We start from the raw sequence: 19,660 nt of genomic DNA, 5'->3' as shown, positions 1-19,660 counted from the left end.
CCCATTATTTGTTCTTCCAGTCAAAATTGTAGTTCATGAAATTAATTTGAGGACACAGATCTTTGGAATGGTTTGTCTTTGTATCTGGCCAAGGTACCTACTTAGAGAGGCAATCATACATTTCAACAATGCCCCGATTATACAGAGCGTCTGGTTATATTTGCCTTCAGAATTACAACCATGAGAAAAGAAAGTCACACCTTTAACTTTTTACAACTCCCACTTGCAAAGTATCTGCGCGAAGCATCTTTGTAACACTCTGGTATGCAGTGAGATATAATTATGCCTTTAAGTGGCAGACGTAACAATGATGCGAGCAATTAAAGGATATTCCCTGTAACCAGGAAGGCAAAAGCTGCCTTGCAATTAGAGTTACCAACTGCACGAAGATACCTCTAATTAACCTGAGCAGACACACACCTGGAGCAGGTGGAACTTGAACCTAGGCCTCAAACCTCAGGTGGGGACCCAACCACTGTTTCACAGGAGGCCTTTTACTTAACAGAGTGGAAACACCACCAGCAACTGTGATAGGATTTGAACCTGCACACCCAGAGTATTGCGTTTGGGTAACCAGAGGAGTGGCATTGCCATTACAACATCATCTCTCACCTAAAGACACTCCCGCAGACCAACTGCACGTATTCCAGCTTTCAACACTCACCTGGTTGAGCAGCCTTTTTTCCCCACCGTACATTTATAACCAAGAGACAAAAGCATTCAAGAAAGAAAGGAAAATTGTGTCATAGAGATGTGCAACACAGAGACAGATCTTTCAGTCCAACTCGTCCATTTGGACCAGGTATCCCGAAATAATCTAGTCCCATTTGCCAGCACTTGGCCCATAATCCCTCTAAACCCTTCCTATTCATATACCCATCCAGATGTCTTTTAAATGTTGCAATTGTACCAGCCTCCACCACTTCCTCTGGCAGCTCATTCCATGCACACACCACGCTCAGTGTGAAAAAGTTGCCCCATAGGTCTATTTTAAATCCCTCCCCTCTCATCTTAAAACTAAGCCCTCTGGCTTTCGGACTCTCCTACCCTGGGAAAAACACCTTGTCTATTTACCATATCCATGCCCCAGTGCTCCTATATTTTACCTGCTTGGTTGTTCACAACAGTGTACAGATTACGTTTCCGTTCCTGGAGAGTCCAGGACATTGTCTGTAAGCAGCTGAGAGGAAACCTAACCAACTCTGCACTATAACGTGGGAGCTGGGACATCCGGCTGAAGTTCAAGGAATGGGACCTCGTCCATTTACTTGCCCTGTCCAGATACAACTTGACAGAACACCAGAATAGAAACATAGAAAATAGAAGCAGGAGTAGGCCATTTTGTCCTTTGAGTCTGCTATGCCTTTCAATATGATCCAGGCTGAGCATCCAATCTGTATCCTGTTCCTGCTTTCTCCCCATACCCTTTGATCCCTTTAGCCTAAAGAACTACATAAATTTCCTTCTTGAAAATATTCAATGTTTTGGCCTCAAGTGCTCTCTGAGGCAGAGACTTCCACAGGCTCCCCACTCTCTAGGTGAAGAAAATTCTCTTCACCTCAGTTCAGAATGGTCTACCCCAAATCCTTAAACTGTGACCTCTGTTTCTGGGCTCCCCTTTCAGGCGGAATGGAAGGAGGCCACATAGCAGGTGACATGGTGGCTCGGTGGTTAGCACTGCTGCCTCACAGCACCAGGGACCTGAGTTCGATCCCAACCTTGGGTGACTGCCTGTGTGGAGTTTGCACATTGTCCCCGTGTCTGTGTGGGTTTCCTCCGGGTGCTCCAGTTTCTTCCCACAGCCTAAAAATGTGCAGGTTAGCTGGATTGACCATGCTAAATTGCCTGTCGTGTGCAGGCTAAGTAGATTAGCTATGCAAAATGCAGAGTTACAGGGGTAGGGAGATTGGGTCTGGGTGGGACACTATTTAGAAGGTCAGTATGGAATCGATGGGCCAAATGGCCTGCTTCCACACTGTGGGGATTCTAAGCCTGCTCCACCATTCAACTGGACTGTGCCTGATTTGTGACTCCATATGGTGTAGGTCTTTGTTCCACATCCTGCATTTTGTTCACCTATAGCAACAACAACTGGCATTGGTGTAGCAGCTTCATCACAGTGAAATGACCCAAGATTTTTTGTAGGAACATTGTGAGAGAAAGGTTGGCACCGAACCACACTCTGAGATTAAATGTGGACGACCAACAGTTTGTGGCTTTAAGGTGTGTCTTGAAGGAGGATGGAAAGTGCTAGAAATGTGTAAAGCTTTAGGGAGGGGCAGTCTGGGGTGGGGCTGGGCAGCTGCTGTCACAGGAACAGTTAAAATGGAGAATTCACAAGAGGCCAGAATTGGATGAGCAGAGATATCTTGGAGGGGACTGGGCAGAGTGTCTGTAGACATTTGGAGCAGCAAGGGAGTTGAACAGTTGAGGGAAAGGTTTGGTGGGTGTATATCCTGTCGGTATCTGATTGATGTAATTAATTGTGGGAGTAGGGAAAAGAGTGGTTTCTGCCTTTGTGTTGAAGACATTGTGAGCTGGGACCCTGTATTCCATGAGATTTGGATCCCAAAGTACTGCTATTGGCACCTGTGGCCTCTATCACCCTTGAACAACTGGTCTTGGAGAAATGCCAAGAAATGCCATTCTATTAATGTACTGTTGAATCCAAAGCCCACCCAACCCCACAGAGAGAGGAAAAGGTATAATTTTGGGCTCATGTTTCGTGTGCTCAATGAAATATTTTCCTTCCGTTCTGTTGCATATGAAGGTAGGGAGCCATGGTCATACAGTCATACAGTTTGGAAACAGCCCCTTTGATCCAACCAGTCCGTATCCCTCCAAACCTTTCCTGTACATGTACTTATCCAAATGTCTTTTAAACATTGTAACTGTACCCACATCCACCACTTCCTCAGCAAGTTCATTCTACACACGGACCATCCTCTGTGTAAAAAAAGTTGCCTCTAATGTCTTTTTAAAATCTCTCTCCTCTCACCTCAAAAATGTGTCCCCCTCAACTTGAAATTCCCCAGCTTAGGGTAAAGACGACTGCCATCAACTCCATGTATACCCCATTTTTATTATAATCTTCTATCAGGTCTCCTTTCATCCTCCTACGCTCCAGTGAAAAAGGCCCCAGCCTTTCCAGCCTTTCTTTATAACTTATTAATAGAGGGATTGGGTTCCGGAACCAGGAGGTTATGCTGCAGCTGTACAAAGCTCTGGTACGGCTGCACTTGGAGTATTGTGTACAGTTCTGGTCACCGCATTCTAAGAAGGATGTGGAAGCTTTGGAAAGGGTGCAGAGGAGATTTACTAGGATGTTGCCTGGTGTGGAAGGAATGTCTTACGAGGAAAGGCTTGAGGCTGTTCTCGTTAGAGAGAAGAAGGTTGAGAGGTGACTTAATAGAGACATACAAGATAATCAGAGGGTTAGATAAGGTGGACAGGGAGAGCCTTTTTCCAAGTATGGGGACAGCAAACACGAGGGTACACAACTTTAAATTGAGGGGAAATAGGTATAAGACAGATGTCAGAGGTAGTTTCTTTACTCAGAGAGTAGTAAGGGTATGGAATGCTTTGCCTGCAACGGTAGTAGATTTGCCAAGTTTAAGTGCATTTAAGTCATCATTGGACAGGCAAATGGAATAGTGTAGGTGGGATGAGCTTCAGATTAGTATGATAGGGCGGTGCAACATCGAGGGCCGAAGGGCCTGTACTGCACTGTAATGTTCTATGTTCAAACCATCCAGACTAGTTCCATCGATCTCTGTCAATTTCTTCTTGGGCTGGGGAGCGATGGGATCAATCATGGCTCACTGAGGTGGAGGGCGATGAGCTTATAGGATAGTTTGATTAGATTAAATGATTTAGTGTGGAAACAGGCCCTTTGGCCCAACAAGTCCCTCCGAACAGCAACCCACTCCCCCTACATTTACCCCTTCGCCTAACACTACAGGCAATTTAGCATGGCCAATTCACCTAACCTGCACATTTTTGGACTGTGGGAAAAAACCAGAGCACCTGGAGGAAACCCATGCAGACACATGGAGAATGTGCAAACTCCACACAAGCAGTTGCCTGAGGTGGGAATTGAACCTGGGACTCTGACCCTGTGAGGCAGCAGTGCTAACCGCTGTGCTGTCCAGTTCATGAGGCTCCAGTGGGTCAGCTGGCAAAAAGCTACCGTCAGACACTTTCTTTGCTTGCTGCTCAGTTGGAGGGTGGGAGGGATGATGCTTTGGGACAGACAGAGTTGCTGTGCTCCCTGCTGGGGTCAGGGTGAGTATTCCTGTTCCCCTTACTGTAAGTCAATGTGAAAGCTTCCAATCCTGATCCTTGCTCCTGCCCCAATTCCCCTGGTGCACTTGACATTACACGTACCTGGAGCAGCCTTGCGTTAAAATTGCAAACAACCAGATCTGAACGGTGCCCAGGGAATCTGTCTGTTAAATATTAATAAGGCCCTCAGCTGCCTGGGACAGACAGCCATGTTGGTGATCACAAATAGACTGACTCAAAAGGGTGACAGATAAAAATCTGATGGCAAGGACCTGACCACCATTATAACCATCTACAAGAACAACTCCAGGAATGAGAACCTTCATTTCCGAGGGTAGGCTGAAGAAATTGAGGGTAGAACGAAGAAATTGGAGAGAAGAATGCTGAGAGGAGATTTCATAGGAGTTTTCAAAATCACGAGCGGGATGGACAGAGCAGATAGGGAGATAGGAAAAGTAAAGAAAAACGAGAGGATATAGATTTAAAGTGATGTGCAAATAAAGGAAGGGTGAGATGCGAGAAACCTTTTCATGCAGTGACTAATTAGAATGCACTGTCTGGAAACGTGGGAGGGACAGTACAAGGGAGGCAGTCAGAAGAGCATTGGATGATTATTTGGATAGCAATGGTGCACAAGTATATGGGGAATACATAGGAGAATAGCACTAGGGAATACAACCACTACAGGAACGATGGGCTGAATGGCCTCCTACTGCATCATGGTAATTCTGTGAGCCATTCCTACTATGTAGGAAATGTTAAAATCAGGCCTAAAGTGCACACACTAAGAAATACATGCTTTAAGGTGTTGAAGCCTTTTCAGATGAGGTGACAATACATGTTCCCATTCAAAATGAGACCTAACCACCAATTCATGGGAGAGTGATGAGAATTTATTTTCTTTTAAAAACCCTTTTGTGATAAATCCCCTTTCTCATTTAGCAAACACACGAGTTCAAACACAAATCCTTTGGCTCTGTTGTGTTGTCTGAACATTTAGGAAAAGGCATTTAGGTGGAAGTCCTGCTCATTGTGAATGATCAGAGGCACGGAAAGGGCTACATGGTACAATTTCCCAATCGGCCTGACAACTTGGAAGACGCAGAAAATCTTGTTCGACCAGTCCTGAAATAGAATAGCAGTCAGAAGGAAGCGAGGCATCCGATGTGAACGATTTGGCAACTCGCAGGTTCCAGTGTGTATTCTCAGTTAGGTACTGAGTAACCCAGGTTCATGCCTTTGTCAAAAGTACACCTATTCTGAAACATCAATAAATGAAAATGAATCATTGAGAAGTGAGGTCAATGAAATGTCTCTGTTCACTCACGTTCCCAAACAGCTGCACCAACATTGATTATGTCAGAGCGAAACATTTCTTGGCTCCACACAGGAGTGAATGATCAGACAGAAATTGACGCTGAGGAAATTTGCAGACAGCACTTTTAGTTCAAAGATGCAGGTTATAAGGAGCACCCTTGGGCCTACTAATTGAATGGCATGATGGCCCAGTGGTTAGCACTGCTGCCTCACAATGCCAGGTACCTGGGTTTGATTCCTGTCTGTGTGGCGTTTGCATGTTCTCCCTGTGACTGCGTGTGGGTTTCCACGGGGTGCTCTGGTTTCCTTGCACAGTCCAAAGATGTGCAGGTCAGGTGGAATGGCTGTGCTAAATTGCTCATACTGTGCCCTGGGATGTGCAGGCTGGGTGAGTTAGCCATGGAAAAAAAAACAGGGATATAGTGGGTGGGGTGCTATTTGGAGTGTTGGTGATACTCAATGGGCCAAATGGCCTTTTTCCACTCTCTACTTGAAAGGCACACTCAGTGCATGGTGCCCATTTCAGGTTCAAAAATGGACCTAAAATTAGCTCCTACTTCCTAATAATTTCAGCCTTGGTCTTTGAGAGACCATTCCTTTGGCTTTTGCAAAGGGGTTTTGAGTTAGCTATTCCGAATGTTGTGGTGCTGAGGCTTTCTACTGATCGTGGTGGTGGTAGAGGGGGCTTGGGGGTGGGGGGATGGAATTTGATTCTTGATGTTGGTCGGAATTGCTGGGTTACTGTATCCACCATCAGTCGCTGTTTTGCAAAGGAAAAAGTTTCAAAACAAGAAGGAGTCTCATGGGTGATTCTCGTGGTGTTTCCGTTTAAACAGAGCCAATGCCTGAAGGGTGGGAACAAGCAGTGACACCTGAGGGAGAAATTTACTTCACCAACCACAAAACCAAGACAACCTCCTGGCTCGACCCAAGATTGGATCAACGCAGCAGTAAGAACCAATAAATCTACTAGCTGACACCTCCCCCCACCTCCCCCACTCCCCATTTCCATCACCCCATGGCACATTCCTGTACGTGTGTACAGCTTTGCTAGGCTTGAACTGTTCCCACTTCTAGTTAGGTGAGAGATGACTGACTGTTTCAACTCTTTAGCTGGTTGAGCCAGTTTCTGTAACACCCTGTAAGCGGGTTCGGGATTAATGGCACAGTCCAGACATGATTCGGAGCTCACTTTGCATTAGCACCCCTGACAATGCCTCTTAGAGTTGGAGGGCACATTAATATGTGCCCTACCCTCCCCAAGTTGGATATGCTGAAATTTGAGCTGAATTCCAGCCAGTTGAGTGGCCTGGGCTTGTAACTACAAGTTAAAAACAATGACTGCAGATGCTGGAAACCAGATTCTGGATTAGTGGTGCTGGAAGAGCACAGCAGTTCAGGCAGCATCCAAGTAGCTTCGAAATCGACGTTTCGGGCAAAAGCCCTTCCTGATGGTGGGCTTGTATCTACTCACAGCTGAACTGAGAAGTGGCCAGTTGCCCTTGACTCTTCAAGTTTTTGAAGCAATAATCTCTTTCCATCCCATCTGTTGGATCTGAACTAGACAGTTCCCTGCCTAGTGCATGCCCACACATTGCAGTTCCCTTTCGCAACTATTACAATTTCCTTGTTGTTCAGTTTCAAATATCGAGTCAACCAGTTCCTCCTTGTATGAGCCAAAGTATTGCAATATCTACCAAAGTAAAATATTTATTGTTTTGCGCTAGCTTTCAGGCGAGAAGTTTGCAATCAGGCAGAAGGATGTGACTAATGTTACAATGAAAGTCTTGGAACTACTCTTTAAAGGATCTTCTGCAGAATGGTCATCAAATTTCTTGATGCTATAAAAGCAGATCTCTGTCTATCTCATGAGGTGCCTCATCGCTTCTGTACTTTTGAGTTTTGTGCTTTCAAATGAAAGGTCAGAGACCGGCCTTGCAGTAGATTTTCTGTATGCTAACTATGTTGAAGGAAGATGTATGTTAGAAATGCTACGTAGCTTTTAGTTCATTATCAGTTTTCTAAATCTCATCTTTCTATCCTTCCATGGCCTCGCCGCTCACCTACCCCCCCACCCCCCAACATCTCCATAATCTCTTCCCAAACTACAACCATTCGAGAATTCTGTGCTCCTCAACTTATCACCCAACCAATGGTAGCCAGGTCTTCAGCCACCTCGGCTCCAGACTCTCGGATACCTCCCACCAACCTCTCTTGCTCTCCATCCACCTTTAAGAATCTTAACCTAGCTCTTTAACCAAGGTCATATGACTTAATATCTCTTTTTTGATTCTGTGCCAGTTCTTGTCTGATTTAGGACTATAGAACTTTAATTTGTTTTAAATGTGTTGAGGTGTTGCACATACAAAGAGAAATATAATGGGCAAATGAATTCATGTAGGCTGCGTGACACAATCATTGTCAAAATTACCTTGGTTCGTTACTTTATGCTTCTTTTATAACAGTGCTCTGTTTTTATGGTGTTCTCTGGTACAGGGATTTATCCACTAATCCATTGATCTAAGCCAATGCACTTGATGTTTATCAATACAGTAAATAATCCTGAGGTCCATTGAATTAATTCTGCACACTTTGTTCTCCTACCTTGCTGAAAGGCAATAGAAAGTCAAAGCTTTCCTTCCTGCAATAATCAGGAGACAAGGAACCAGAAATGGAACAGCAATTAAGATAACAAGAGAAGAATGTACTGATTGGTTAGACTATAATTGGCATGGAAAACAGCAGGAGCAGTATTCTTCTCAAACTTCATTCTTAAACCAAGGAGGTATACTCTGATTAGTCAGTGTGTTGTTGCAGGAATACAACAAATATTGGCAATATCCAGCTCCCCTTTCTAAATGAGAAACACACAGTGTGTGTGCAAATTTCATTTTTTGACATAAAACATGGTCCTGAGTGTCATTACGTGAAACGTTTAGCATATGCAAATACGCCACAGTCCGACCCCCCTTGGTTTCTGGTGCAATTCTTAGTATAGCCTGGATTGAGTAGTGAATGTTGTCCAGTAGCAGAATCATATCTATTATTTGGCATGGTACTCTGTGGTTTGCAAGCATGGATTGGTTGAACATGATGGGCAGTGTACCTACTGCGCATAGTCAATAGGACCTGCTGTTTAATATGATCTTCCAGTCACTGGGACACCTACGTATATGGCATCACACTGGCACTGAAACTCATATCCCATTATTCGTTTGTGGGGCAGACAAAGTGTCTTTCTGGTTTGTCAGCAGCTAGCTTTCGGTGGAGGAAGCCATTTGTCGGTTTACTGCAAAGAAGCAGGTGCAACACAGGGTACCTTTTCACCCGTTAGAGTATCTTGAGACACTTCCCTGGGTAACCTGAGGTGGACTGGGCACTGTTCAGGGCCAGAGATAGCGGCATGGGTGCTGTTCTCCACTAACAGGATGATGCCTTCAAGCCATAAAGATGAACAATGTGATATGAGTTGCTGAGCTAGTATGTTGCCAGGCATGTAGCCCACTCACTGGTGGACAGTATCAAGCACGTGTCATTGACCATCCTCAGCAGGCAATGTGCCAATCATGATCAACCAGCTTGTGCTTGCAAACCTCAGAACATCATACCCAAATCAGATGTGATTCGGCTATTGTTAACATTTGCTAAAAGCGCTGCACTGTGCTGAGAATTAGTCCTGAAACCAATTGATCAGTTTGGCCTGCAGTGGGGTGTATTTACATGTGGAAGTAGCTACAAACCTGAATGTTTAATGCTGTGTTTTTGGGAACCTCTTGCAACATTTTCATTTGGAAAAGGGGTCATGGAGACTGCAGTGGTTTAAAAAGACAATTCATCACCATTTTCTCCAGGGCAGCTGAGGGTGGCTTAGGCAGTGACACCCACACACCCCATGAATGAATATAAGAAAAATGACTCCATCACAATGGGGAAGCCTTGATTTTTGTCCCACTGTCCTTTTTCAGAAACAAGAGTGCTATCAACTGAGCTATATATGGCATCTTGCTACCCAGCATTCCCTGCCCAAGTTTAGGATGCCAACTATATCGTGTGATAATACCTAGAATCCAAGTTGAGTCAGGTAACATTATGAGACCTCAGGATGTGAATACCAGGGTACAGAAGCATTCCTTAAACTCAGTTACACACTGGTCTCTTTTCATAAAGCCAGCTTTCTCAAAACTAGACATGCTGAATCAAGTTGATCACAATCTGAGCATAACTTCACGTGGAATTAAATATCTGGCATCAAAATGACCACAGATTGAATTTCCAGCCCAGCAGCTTTTCCTCAGGTTTTGAATCTGATTGGGGAATGTGTGAGGGTAACTGCGTGTTAGCAGCAGGTTTCACAAGGTTAATGGATAGATGATCCAGCTCACCAAGGAGAAGCCAATTTCGTAAGAGGCTGGTCCCCTTTGTTGAAGAAAATATCCTTTGTAACAAGAAAGCTGGGCAAAGTGAAAGCATGACAGGAGAAGCAAACAAATCATTTGTTGAAAGCCCAATTAGTGTGTTTCCAAACTCAGGGCCAAGCTGGATGCACGTTGACATGAGGCATTTCACCACTGCTAACGCTTCACAGGTTAATAGATCGAAGGGGAGTGCGCAGTTAAATCCAAGAGTGCTCTGATCTTCTCACGAGTTGCATTTCTTTCCCCTTCTCCCTCTTGACTAACTGAAACAAGAAGCTCATTGTTGGCACAGCTAACAGACTAACTCCTGGATGTCGTGACTGAATCAGAAAAGTGCTGGAAGCCGGTGCCAAGCATGTGTTTTCGATCAGGCAGCAAGTGCGGGCACCTGATGTTGATTCCCCCCACCCCACCCCACCGCAGAGACAGCAATCCCTGAGACGCATTTCACTCAAATGGGAGGGAGACACCAGAAACATCACCTTCGCAATAATCAACATGAAGTGGGTCAGAGGTGCACACAGGGAGATTGGAACATTTGGCTTCTTGACTGAAGCCAAGTTTTACTGTATGATGCCTGTTCATTAGAAACAAAGATTTTCTAAAGTGTAGGAACAGTCTATTCAGCCCATGCACAAAACCAACAAAGAGCATCCTACTCAGACCCACACCCTATCAGAGCACTTTTGGATTTAACTGGACACGCCCCTTTGATCTACTAATCTGTGAAGCATTAGCAGTGATGAAATGCCTAATGTCAACGTGCAACCAGCTTGGCCCTGGGTTTGGAAGCACGTCCCATGGCTAACCCACCTAGTCTGTAGATCCCTGGACAATTTGGCATGGCCAATCCTCCTAACTTGCACATCCTTGGACTGTAGGAGGGAACTGGAGCACCCGGAGGAAAACTGCACAGACACAGGGAGAATGTACAAATGCCACCCAGGCAGTCGTCCAAGGCTGGAATCGAACCCAGGTCTCTGGCATTGTGAGGCAGCAGTGCTAACCCCTGAGCCAACATGCCATTTGCTTCATGGAGGAGAACATGAGGGACTGCAGATGCTGGAGATCAGAGTCGAAGAGTGTGGTGCTGGAAAAGCACAGCCGGTCAGGTAGCATCCGAGGAGCAGGAGAGTCGATGTTTTGGGCATGAGACCCTTTCCTGATGAAGAGTTTATGCTTGCAATGTCGATTCTCCTGCTCCTCAGATGCTGCTTGACTGGCTGTGCTTTTCCAGCACCACGGTCTTCAACGATTGCCATTCTCTTCATCCCTCTTGCTCTCTCATTACAGCCACATTGATCGATGGAGCTAGATTTAGGAATCAAAGGGTATGGAGAGAAAGCAGGAACAGTGCATTGAGTTGGATGATCCGTCGTGATCATATTGAACGGTAGCTCATCAAAGGGCTGAATGGTGTATTCGTGTTCCTGAGATTTTATGTCTGCGATTTTATGAGGGATACTTGATGCAAAGATTCTGCTCCTTTGTATGTTAAATCCACATGGTTTCTTCAGGTTCTGCGTAGAATTTTGTTGACAGAAAATAAGCAATGAATTGTTCATTAAAATTGGTTTGTGGACATCTTTCTTCATGGAATTCTTCCAGTGGTAGTCTTTCACCATTTTTCCTCTCTTCAATCATGTCATGATCTCAGTCTTAACTTCAACTACTTGGACTTGCCTGTGAAAAATCTACCAATGCCAGTTATGATTCTTTCAATTGGGACACACTTCCATCCCCATCTCAGACACCTTGCTGGGGGATGAGTTCTGGGTTTCTGTGACTGCTTTATTTTGGGGGAAGAAAACTGTTCTTGACCTAAACGGCCCAACTTCACTCTCATTTCTTAAAAAAAACATTCATTTGTGAAATGTGGGCATCACTGGCTGGCCAGCATTTATTTCCCGCCCCTAGTTGCCCTTGAGAAGGTGGGGGAGGGCTGCCTTTGTCAAGCTGCTGCAGTCCACCTGCTGAGAGTTGACCTACAATGCCATTAGGGAGACTATTTCAGGATTTTGACCCAGTGACAGTGAAGGAACGGCGATATATTTCCAAGTCGGGATGGTGAGTGGCTGGGAGGGCATCTTGAAGGTGGTGGTGTTCCCGTGTATGTGCTACCAATTAATGAGCAAAATTAGGGCGCATGGTATCGGGGGCAAAGTACTAACTTGGATTGAAAGTTGGTTTGCTGACAGGGAACAAAGAGAAGTGATAAACGGCTCCATTTTGGAATGGCAGGCAGTGACCAGTGGGGTACCGCAGGGATCAGTGCTGGGATCGCAGACTTTTACAATATATTTTAATGATATAGAAGATGGTATTAGTAATAACATTAGCAAATTTGCTGATGATACTAAGCTGGGTGGCAGGGTGAAATGTGAGGAGGATGTTAGGAGATTACAGGGTGACCTGGACAGGTTAGGTGAGTGGTCAGATGCATGGCAGATGCAGTTTAATGTGGATAAATGTATGGTTATCCACTTTGGTGGCAAGAACAGGAAGGCAGATTACTACCTAAATGGAATCAATTTGGGTAAATGGGCAGTACAAAGAGATCTGGGTGTTCTTGTACACCAGTCAATGAAGGTAAGCATGCAGGTACAGCAGGTAGTGAAGAAGTCTAATAGCATGCTGGCCTTCATAACAAGCGGGATTGAGTATAGAAGCAAAGAGGTTCTTCTGCAGCTGTACAGAGCCCTGGTGAGACCACACCTGGAGTATTGTGTGCAGTTCTGGTCTCCAAATTTGAGGAAAGACATTCTGGCTATTGAGGGAGAGCAGCGTAGGTTCACAAGGTCAATTCCTGGAATGGTGGGACTACCTTACGCTGAAAGACTGGAACGACTGGGTTTGTATACCCTTGAGTGTAGAAGACTGAGAGGGGATCTGATTGAGACATATAAGATTGTTAAAGGATTGGACACTCTGGAGGCAAGAAACATGTTTCCACTGATGGGTGAGTGCCGAACCAGAGGACACAGCTTAAAAATGTGGGGTAGACCATTTAGGACAGAGATGAGGAGAAACATCTTCACCCAGAGAGTGGTGGCTGTGTGGAATGCTGTGCCCCAGAAGGCAGTGGAGACCCAGTCTCTGGATTCATTTAAGAAAGAGTTGAATAGAGCTCTCAAGGATAGTGGAATCAAGGGTTATGGAGATAAGGCAGGAACAGGATACTGATTAAGGATGATCAGCCACAATCATATTAAATGGTGGTGCAGACTCGAAGGGCAGAATGGCCTACTCCTGCACCTATTGTCTATTGTCTATTGTCTACCCTTGTCTGAAATGACAAAGACAGCTCCCTCAGTGATGAGAGCCTCCGTTGTATTATGCTGCAGGTCGGTAATGCTTCTTGTTTCACATTGCATTTCCCATTACTTCATTATGCAACACAGTTATTTAAGAAAGAAAGAGGCATTAGACTTTAAATATATCTCATTCCACTGTGGCTCCGTCAGGCCCTGTGAAGTTTGAGCTGTAAGGCTGTGATTTGCCAAAATAAATATGGGGCAATTGAACGTAATAAAAATTAGACCTGAATGAAACAGTTGTCATTACCCCTTTGTTGTGAGACACAGGAAAAACTGATAGGTCATTCGGCTCATACAGCCTGATCTGTCATTCAGTTGGAATCCAGCTTTGTCTACAACTGTTAACTAAATCTTATCAACTTCCATTTTGGAAGTTTCAAGTAAGACCCCTCGCTCATCACAACAGATGAGTTCACCATTGGTTCTGGCCTGTGTGTGTGAAGCAGCACCTTCTGATCACACCTCCTGAGAGTCCAGCTTTAACTCTAAGGTTGTGCCTCTTTGTTCTATATTTCCCATTGGCAGAAATGGGATCTCTCTACCTACTCTGATGTGGAAGAGCTGGTGTTGGACTGGGGTGGACAATGTTAAAAATCACATGACACCAGGTTATATTCCAACAGGTTTACGTGGAAATACAGGCTTTCAGAGCACTGCTGCTTCGTCAGGTCGCTCAGTGTTGTGTAATTTTTAACTTTGTCTACCTATCCTGTCAACTCTCTCGACTGTCTGAAACACTGCAGCATTTCAGCTGACAGATACTGTTTTAAACAGTATGGGTAAGCAACAAAGCTGGGGGTGAGCAAATAGCAGTCTCAGAAATTCTGCACAAACGTTTGTCCAAAGTCTCTAGCTGTGACTTGATAATTTTGATGTGCCTGAGGAGGTTGATGGAATAAGATAGCATGGGCCAGTCAGCCAGAGTTTGCCAATCTTGTCCCTTTTCCACCTTGCACCCCTGTCACGTGAAAGCAATTCGATTCCCTTCTCTGTGCTCATTGAAAGCCCCAAGCAGGGGTAATGTCTGAGCAGAGTGTGGGTGTGACTTCATGCAATGGCTTGCTCTGTGATTTCGGCACTACGTTTGTAATATCCAGATAATCAAATCCATGCTCTACCTCCCCCTTAACCAGCCTTGCCCCCATCCAGCTGAAGTCATATCTGCTTGTGGTGAAAAAGAAATCAACTTTAAAACAGTTAAATAGTCCCAGACCACCCCTTTCATCGAGGTATAGCACTATTTGTAAGGTTAACGTAGTGTTCATTGTACACCAAGGCTCATCCAACCCCACCGAGAGCATTTAAAACTCATCGGATTACAGAAGGTGGCCATTTGGCCTATTGTGACTGTGCTGGCTCTTTGGAAGAACTGCTTTAACAATTAATCCTTTATTCCTGGAGACCCCAGGACATTCCCAGAGGACTGTAATGAGAGAGCAGCTCTATGGTCCTCTTTATGATTGAAGTTGGAAGTCACACAACACCTGGTTATAGTCTCAACAGATTTATTTGAAATCACAAGCTTTTGGAACATTACTGTTTTGTCAGGTGACCTCATTTTCTGCATGGGGACCCTGCAACACTCTGGACTCAATATCAAGTTCAATCATTTTAGGGCCTGGACTCTTCCCTGTCCTAGCCCCTATCCCACACACCAGGCCTTGTTATTACACGGTCTGCCATTACACACTACCCATTGTTAGCCACTAACAGTCTCCATTAACAGCTATTCACCCTCCCAGCCAGATCGTTATCAATTCCTTTGTCTGTCCAACTGTTCTGGTTTTGGGTTCTGTCCCCACCTATCATTTACTCCTTATTCCCTCCCCACAACCCTAACTTCTGCAGATAAGCCAACATTTTCCTAGCTGCCATCAGTTCTGAGGAAGGGTCACTGGACCCGAAATGTTAACTCTGATATCTCTTCACAGATGTTGCCAGACCTACTGAACTTTTCCGGCAACTTCTATTTTAGTTCGAATAATGCTGTTCTTGTGAATGTTGATCTTGCCTAGTGCACGTCCTGTGTTGTGTGACCTGTATGCCCTACTCTGTCTATGTTTTTCCTCACCGTATGTCCTTGCTTACTATGATCTGCCTGTACTGCTCACAAACAAAGCTTTTCACTGTGCTTAGGTCCATGTGACAATAAATCAAATCAAATCAATCAATCAATGATTTCCAGATTCTCACCACTCTCTGGATGCAAAAGCTTTTCCTCACATCTCCTTGAAACATAGAACATAGAAAAGTACAGCACAGAACAGGTTCTTCGGCCCACGATGTTGTGTCGAGGATTAATCTTAATGTAAAATAAAATAATCTAACCTATGCACCCCTCAATTCACTGCTGTCCATGTGCACATCCAGCAGTCGCTTAAATGTCCCTAAACATTCTATCCTTTAGCTTAAATCTGTCCCCCCAATCATTGATCTCCCACAAAGGGACAAGTTTATTCTTCTCTGACTACAATTATATACATCTCAATCATGTCCCATCTCAATCTCTTCTGTTTGAAGGAAAGCAATCCCAGTCTATCCCATCTCTCGTTATAACTGAGACTTCCCAACCTCATCCTCAAGGCGACACATGTACTACATTGAAGGTGTCTCTGGCATGAAGCTGGAACCCTTCAGATAGTATGACAAGAGGATCACAAACTGAGCCACATTTGCCAGAGTAGATGGGAAGGAACCTTTCTCCTTGGTGGGGGGGATCAATGGCGGAGTGGGGGGTGGGGGGGGTGGGGGGCCATAAATTTAAGGTAAAGGGCATCTGGATTCAAGGAAATGTTTTTCCAAGATGGTGGTGGGAATCGGGGAGTGTCTGCCTGTAAGGAAGGTAGAGGCAGAAACTGCTTGATTACATGGAAGAAGTATTTAAGGATGCACTCATGATGCAAAGGCATATCAGGCCAAGAAGATGAGATTAGAATAGTCAGTGGTTGTTTTTGACCAGTGCCAATTCAATGGGCTGATGGGCCTTTTTCCAGCCCTGGAGATCTCCACAACTCTGTGAAGTGTTGAATGGGAGGCTGTACAGTCACAAAAAAAGTCCTGTTGCACTTTGTTAAAGAATTCACACAGAGGGTGTATGGAATGAGCTGCCAGAGGCAGTGATGGAGGCTGGTACAGTTACAGCATTTAAAAGGCATCTGGATGGGTATATGAATAGGAATGGTTTAGAGTGATATGGGCCAAGTGCTGGTAAATGGGACTAGATTAGGTTAGGATATCTGGTCGGCACGGACGAGTTGGACTGAAGGGTCTGATTTCGTGCTGTACATCTCTATGACTAGAAGCAGCATCATTTGAGTTAAAAGAAAAAGCTAAATGTGGCATTTTGCATCAAGAAGCAAACTAGGAGGTGAATCTCTCAGGCACCAATGCCAACCTTTGAAGTTGGCTCCCTCCCTGACTCCCTAACGCCTGTGAAAGGACCCTGCTGTTTAAACCGTCCCTGCCTACTCAGGTTAAAGTTCCCTGACACTAAAGGGACAGAAGAACTGTGGCTGTGGTGGGGAAGGAGCGCTGCGGTGGGTTATTTTGGATATTTTGTAGCCGGGTTTCCCTTATAGGGAGAAGTAAGTCCTGTGACAGCAATCCCACTGATACTCTCGCCCACCTTCCCTCTCCAAGGATAGTCTTTGCGTAGCGAGGTCATCGTGAACTTGAAAGAGCTTGGGATTCTTGGGAGGGGGGAGACCGAAGGCAGAGTGAGCAATTGCCTAATTGTAGAAGCATGACCCTTAACTTCCTGTGGTTGTTAATAGATTACCTATACTTGTCCAGGCATGTTCGATTGTTGCTGCAAACCACAGCAAGTTAGGACAGACCATCCTGCAATTGTGGATTAAGTCTGGTTATTTGTGAAGACTCAAGTAGAAGATAATGTTCATCATCATAAACGGAAAATATGTGGATAAAATCATGTTCAGCAGCACCCCTGCAAAGGCTGTAACATTTCAGATTATCATACACTAACTTAGTTACAAAGCATCAGGCTGTATCTTTGTTAAATGAGAGGTTTACAATCTGTGATCTATCCACTGTAATCTCTCGGCATTGCCAAGTCCTCTAAAGTTCAACATCACAACTCAGCAAGCTGAGACTTTTCTATAGCCCCACATGGATTTTTGTATTTGCCGATAAGTTATAACTTTCTGAAGTAGGAATTTAGGAAAGAAATCACAGATGATGCTGGAAATACTGAGTCCACCTGTGAGTGGGGAGGGAGAGAGAAAGAGAAAGAGAGAAAGAGAGAAAAGGTTATGTATCAGGTCAATGGCATTTAAGCAGAAAACGTTAGGGATATACCAGCTTTTAAGCAACAACAGAGGCAGAGGAAAAGGAATAGGAGGAACAAGCAAGTGGAAAAGTCTTTGATACGGTGATCGAAGACAAATCGGGTGAATGTTGGCCTTTTCTGGTTTAGGAATTCCTGTATTCCAAAGGTTCTTGCAAACTGACCTGGGTCAACAGTGTGACTTTCTGATTTGGTTTGCTGGGAAGTCTAGACTATTGGTATGTATCGTTGATTTAAACACTGCACAAGTGGACTCTTGGCAGTTCTTCTCATATCATTGTTTTATACCTTGTCACACAAATGAAAGGTCATTAGCTTCAAATATGTTTCATTCTTACTTCTGAATAGTTGGCCACTTACATCACCTGTTGAGGTGATGTTGGCCCACATGGGTGCTTTGTTTACTTGTCTAACAAGGGTCACTGCATTTCAAAATAACTTAGCGCATGTTTACAATGATGGAGTCGGAATGGACCTGTTCTAACTATCAGGAAAAATTGAACCGGCTGAACCTGTTTTTTTTATGAAAGGATATGATGAACTAATGGATTATAATAAGTGTTTGACAGAAAACATACTGAGAACTAGTTATCACTTGGCCTGGTTGAAGTAATAGTGTAGATACCCAGAGAAGGCAGTCATATAGTGATCATGTTACTGGGTTAGTAATAGAATGCCGGATTGATTCTCTGAGGCATGACTTCAAACAGCAGGTTATGGAATGCAGTTAATAAATCAGGATTATTTTATAAAGGAGTTAGAGAGTATCTTCCCAGGCTCAGTGTGGGATGAGCTATAGCGAGAGGAGTGGTAGAATCGGGGGGAGATGTTCAGCAAGGCCTATCTCAACGTCAAGACTGTCTCACCCCCACCTAGTTCACTTTTCTCGGATGGTGTAATGAGACTCTTGCTCAGCAGGGTCAGGTTCCCAGCTGACGTTCATCGTTGCTCATTGGAGCACCTCATTTACAGATTAACTCACCATGGACTGTGCTCTTATCAAACTTACCATCCAAACCACTCAGTCAGTTAGGGGTGGACAAAAAAAATGTGCTGGCCTAGTCAGTGACACCTACATCTCATAAAAGATGAAAGGAAGATAAATCTTTAGGGGAATCTAGGTAAAGAAATGCAAGGACAAAGGGTTAGCAAGAAATAATCATGGCGTTGGATTGTGAGGCATGAAAGGGAGCCTTGGGTGGATCATGAACATTGGAACAGCCATGTTTGACTGAATGGTGTGTATGTGTACTGTAATTTCTATGCCATTCTATGAACCGTTTCTGAAGATGCATAGCTAGCTGCTATTCCAAAGCCAGCTCCCATTTATAGCAGGGAATCTCCTGAGACATTGATGTACTCACTGTGTGGAAAGATGTGGTGGGGCCTATCGTTTTAAAGAGGCCTACGTTCAGTATGACTTCATTTCCTGGGTGTCACATGGTTCGCACATACATGTGATTAGTCCACAATGCGAGATTACAGGCAAAAATCACACGGCAGTTCGGATGGTCAGTTCACATGCTGCTGGACTCACGTGCTTCCATTCTTTCTCCTCAGTGATGAATCAGCAGCAGATGACGCCAAACACCACTGTACCCCCTCCTGTTGTGCCCTCGCAGAATCCGCGGATGGCCATGATGAACCTATCCAGTGCTATGACGGTGCAGCAGAAGCATCAGCAGAAGATGCGTCTCCAGCAGATCCAGATGGAAAAAGAGAGGATTAAACATCTGCAACAGGAGCTCATGAGACAGGTAACTTTTTCTGCCCCAGCTTCTTTCCCCTGGGATCTAATCTTTGATGTCTTTGCATGTAAGCCAGCTTCCTGCAATGGCTTGGTAGCTAAGTGCATCAAATGGAATAAGCCCATAAGATGAAGGTGCAGATGTATACCATTCACCCCATCGAATCTGCTCTGCAGTGAGATCCGTGGCTGATCTGATAATCCACAACTCCACCTTCCTGTCTCTGACTGGCTCAGTGATTAAAAATCTGTCTATCTCACTCTTGAATATACT

General features: G+C 44.7%; 1 protein-coding gene across 2 annotated transcripts in view; it reads left to right on the top strand.

The window, feature by feature from the left end:
* The window catches only part of LOC140478725 (WW domain-containing transcription regulator protein 1-like), a 171,999-nt gene that overhangs the window by 143,212 nt on the left and 9,127 nt on the right, over nucleotides 1–19,660 (top strand). The window contains exons 3-4 of one of the 2 annotated variants that reach the window (XM_072572029.1): nucleotides 6,438–6,551; nucleotides 19,200–19,396. In XM_072572029.1, coding sequence (XP_072428130.1) covers nucleotides 6,438–6,551; nucleotides 19,200–19,396 — 311 coding nt within the window. The remainder of the gene's footprint in view (nucleotides 1–6,437; nucleotides 6,552–19,199; nucleotides 19,397–19,660) is intronic. The other variant, XM_072572030.1, reaches the window with a different exon arrangement.

The sequence above is a fragment of the Chiloscyllium punctatum genome, chromosome 6 (assembly GCF_047496795.1).
Source record: "Chiloscyllium punctatum isolate Juve2018m chromosome 6, sChiPun1.3, whole genome shotgun sequence".
NCBI lineage: Eukaryota > Metazoa > Chordata > Chondrichthyes > Orectolobiformes > Hemiscylliidae > Chiloscyllium > Chiloscyllium punctatum.
Note: the sequence above shows the minus strand (reverse complement) of the source record. Positions and strands in the feature narration are given on the sequence as shown.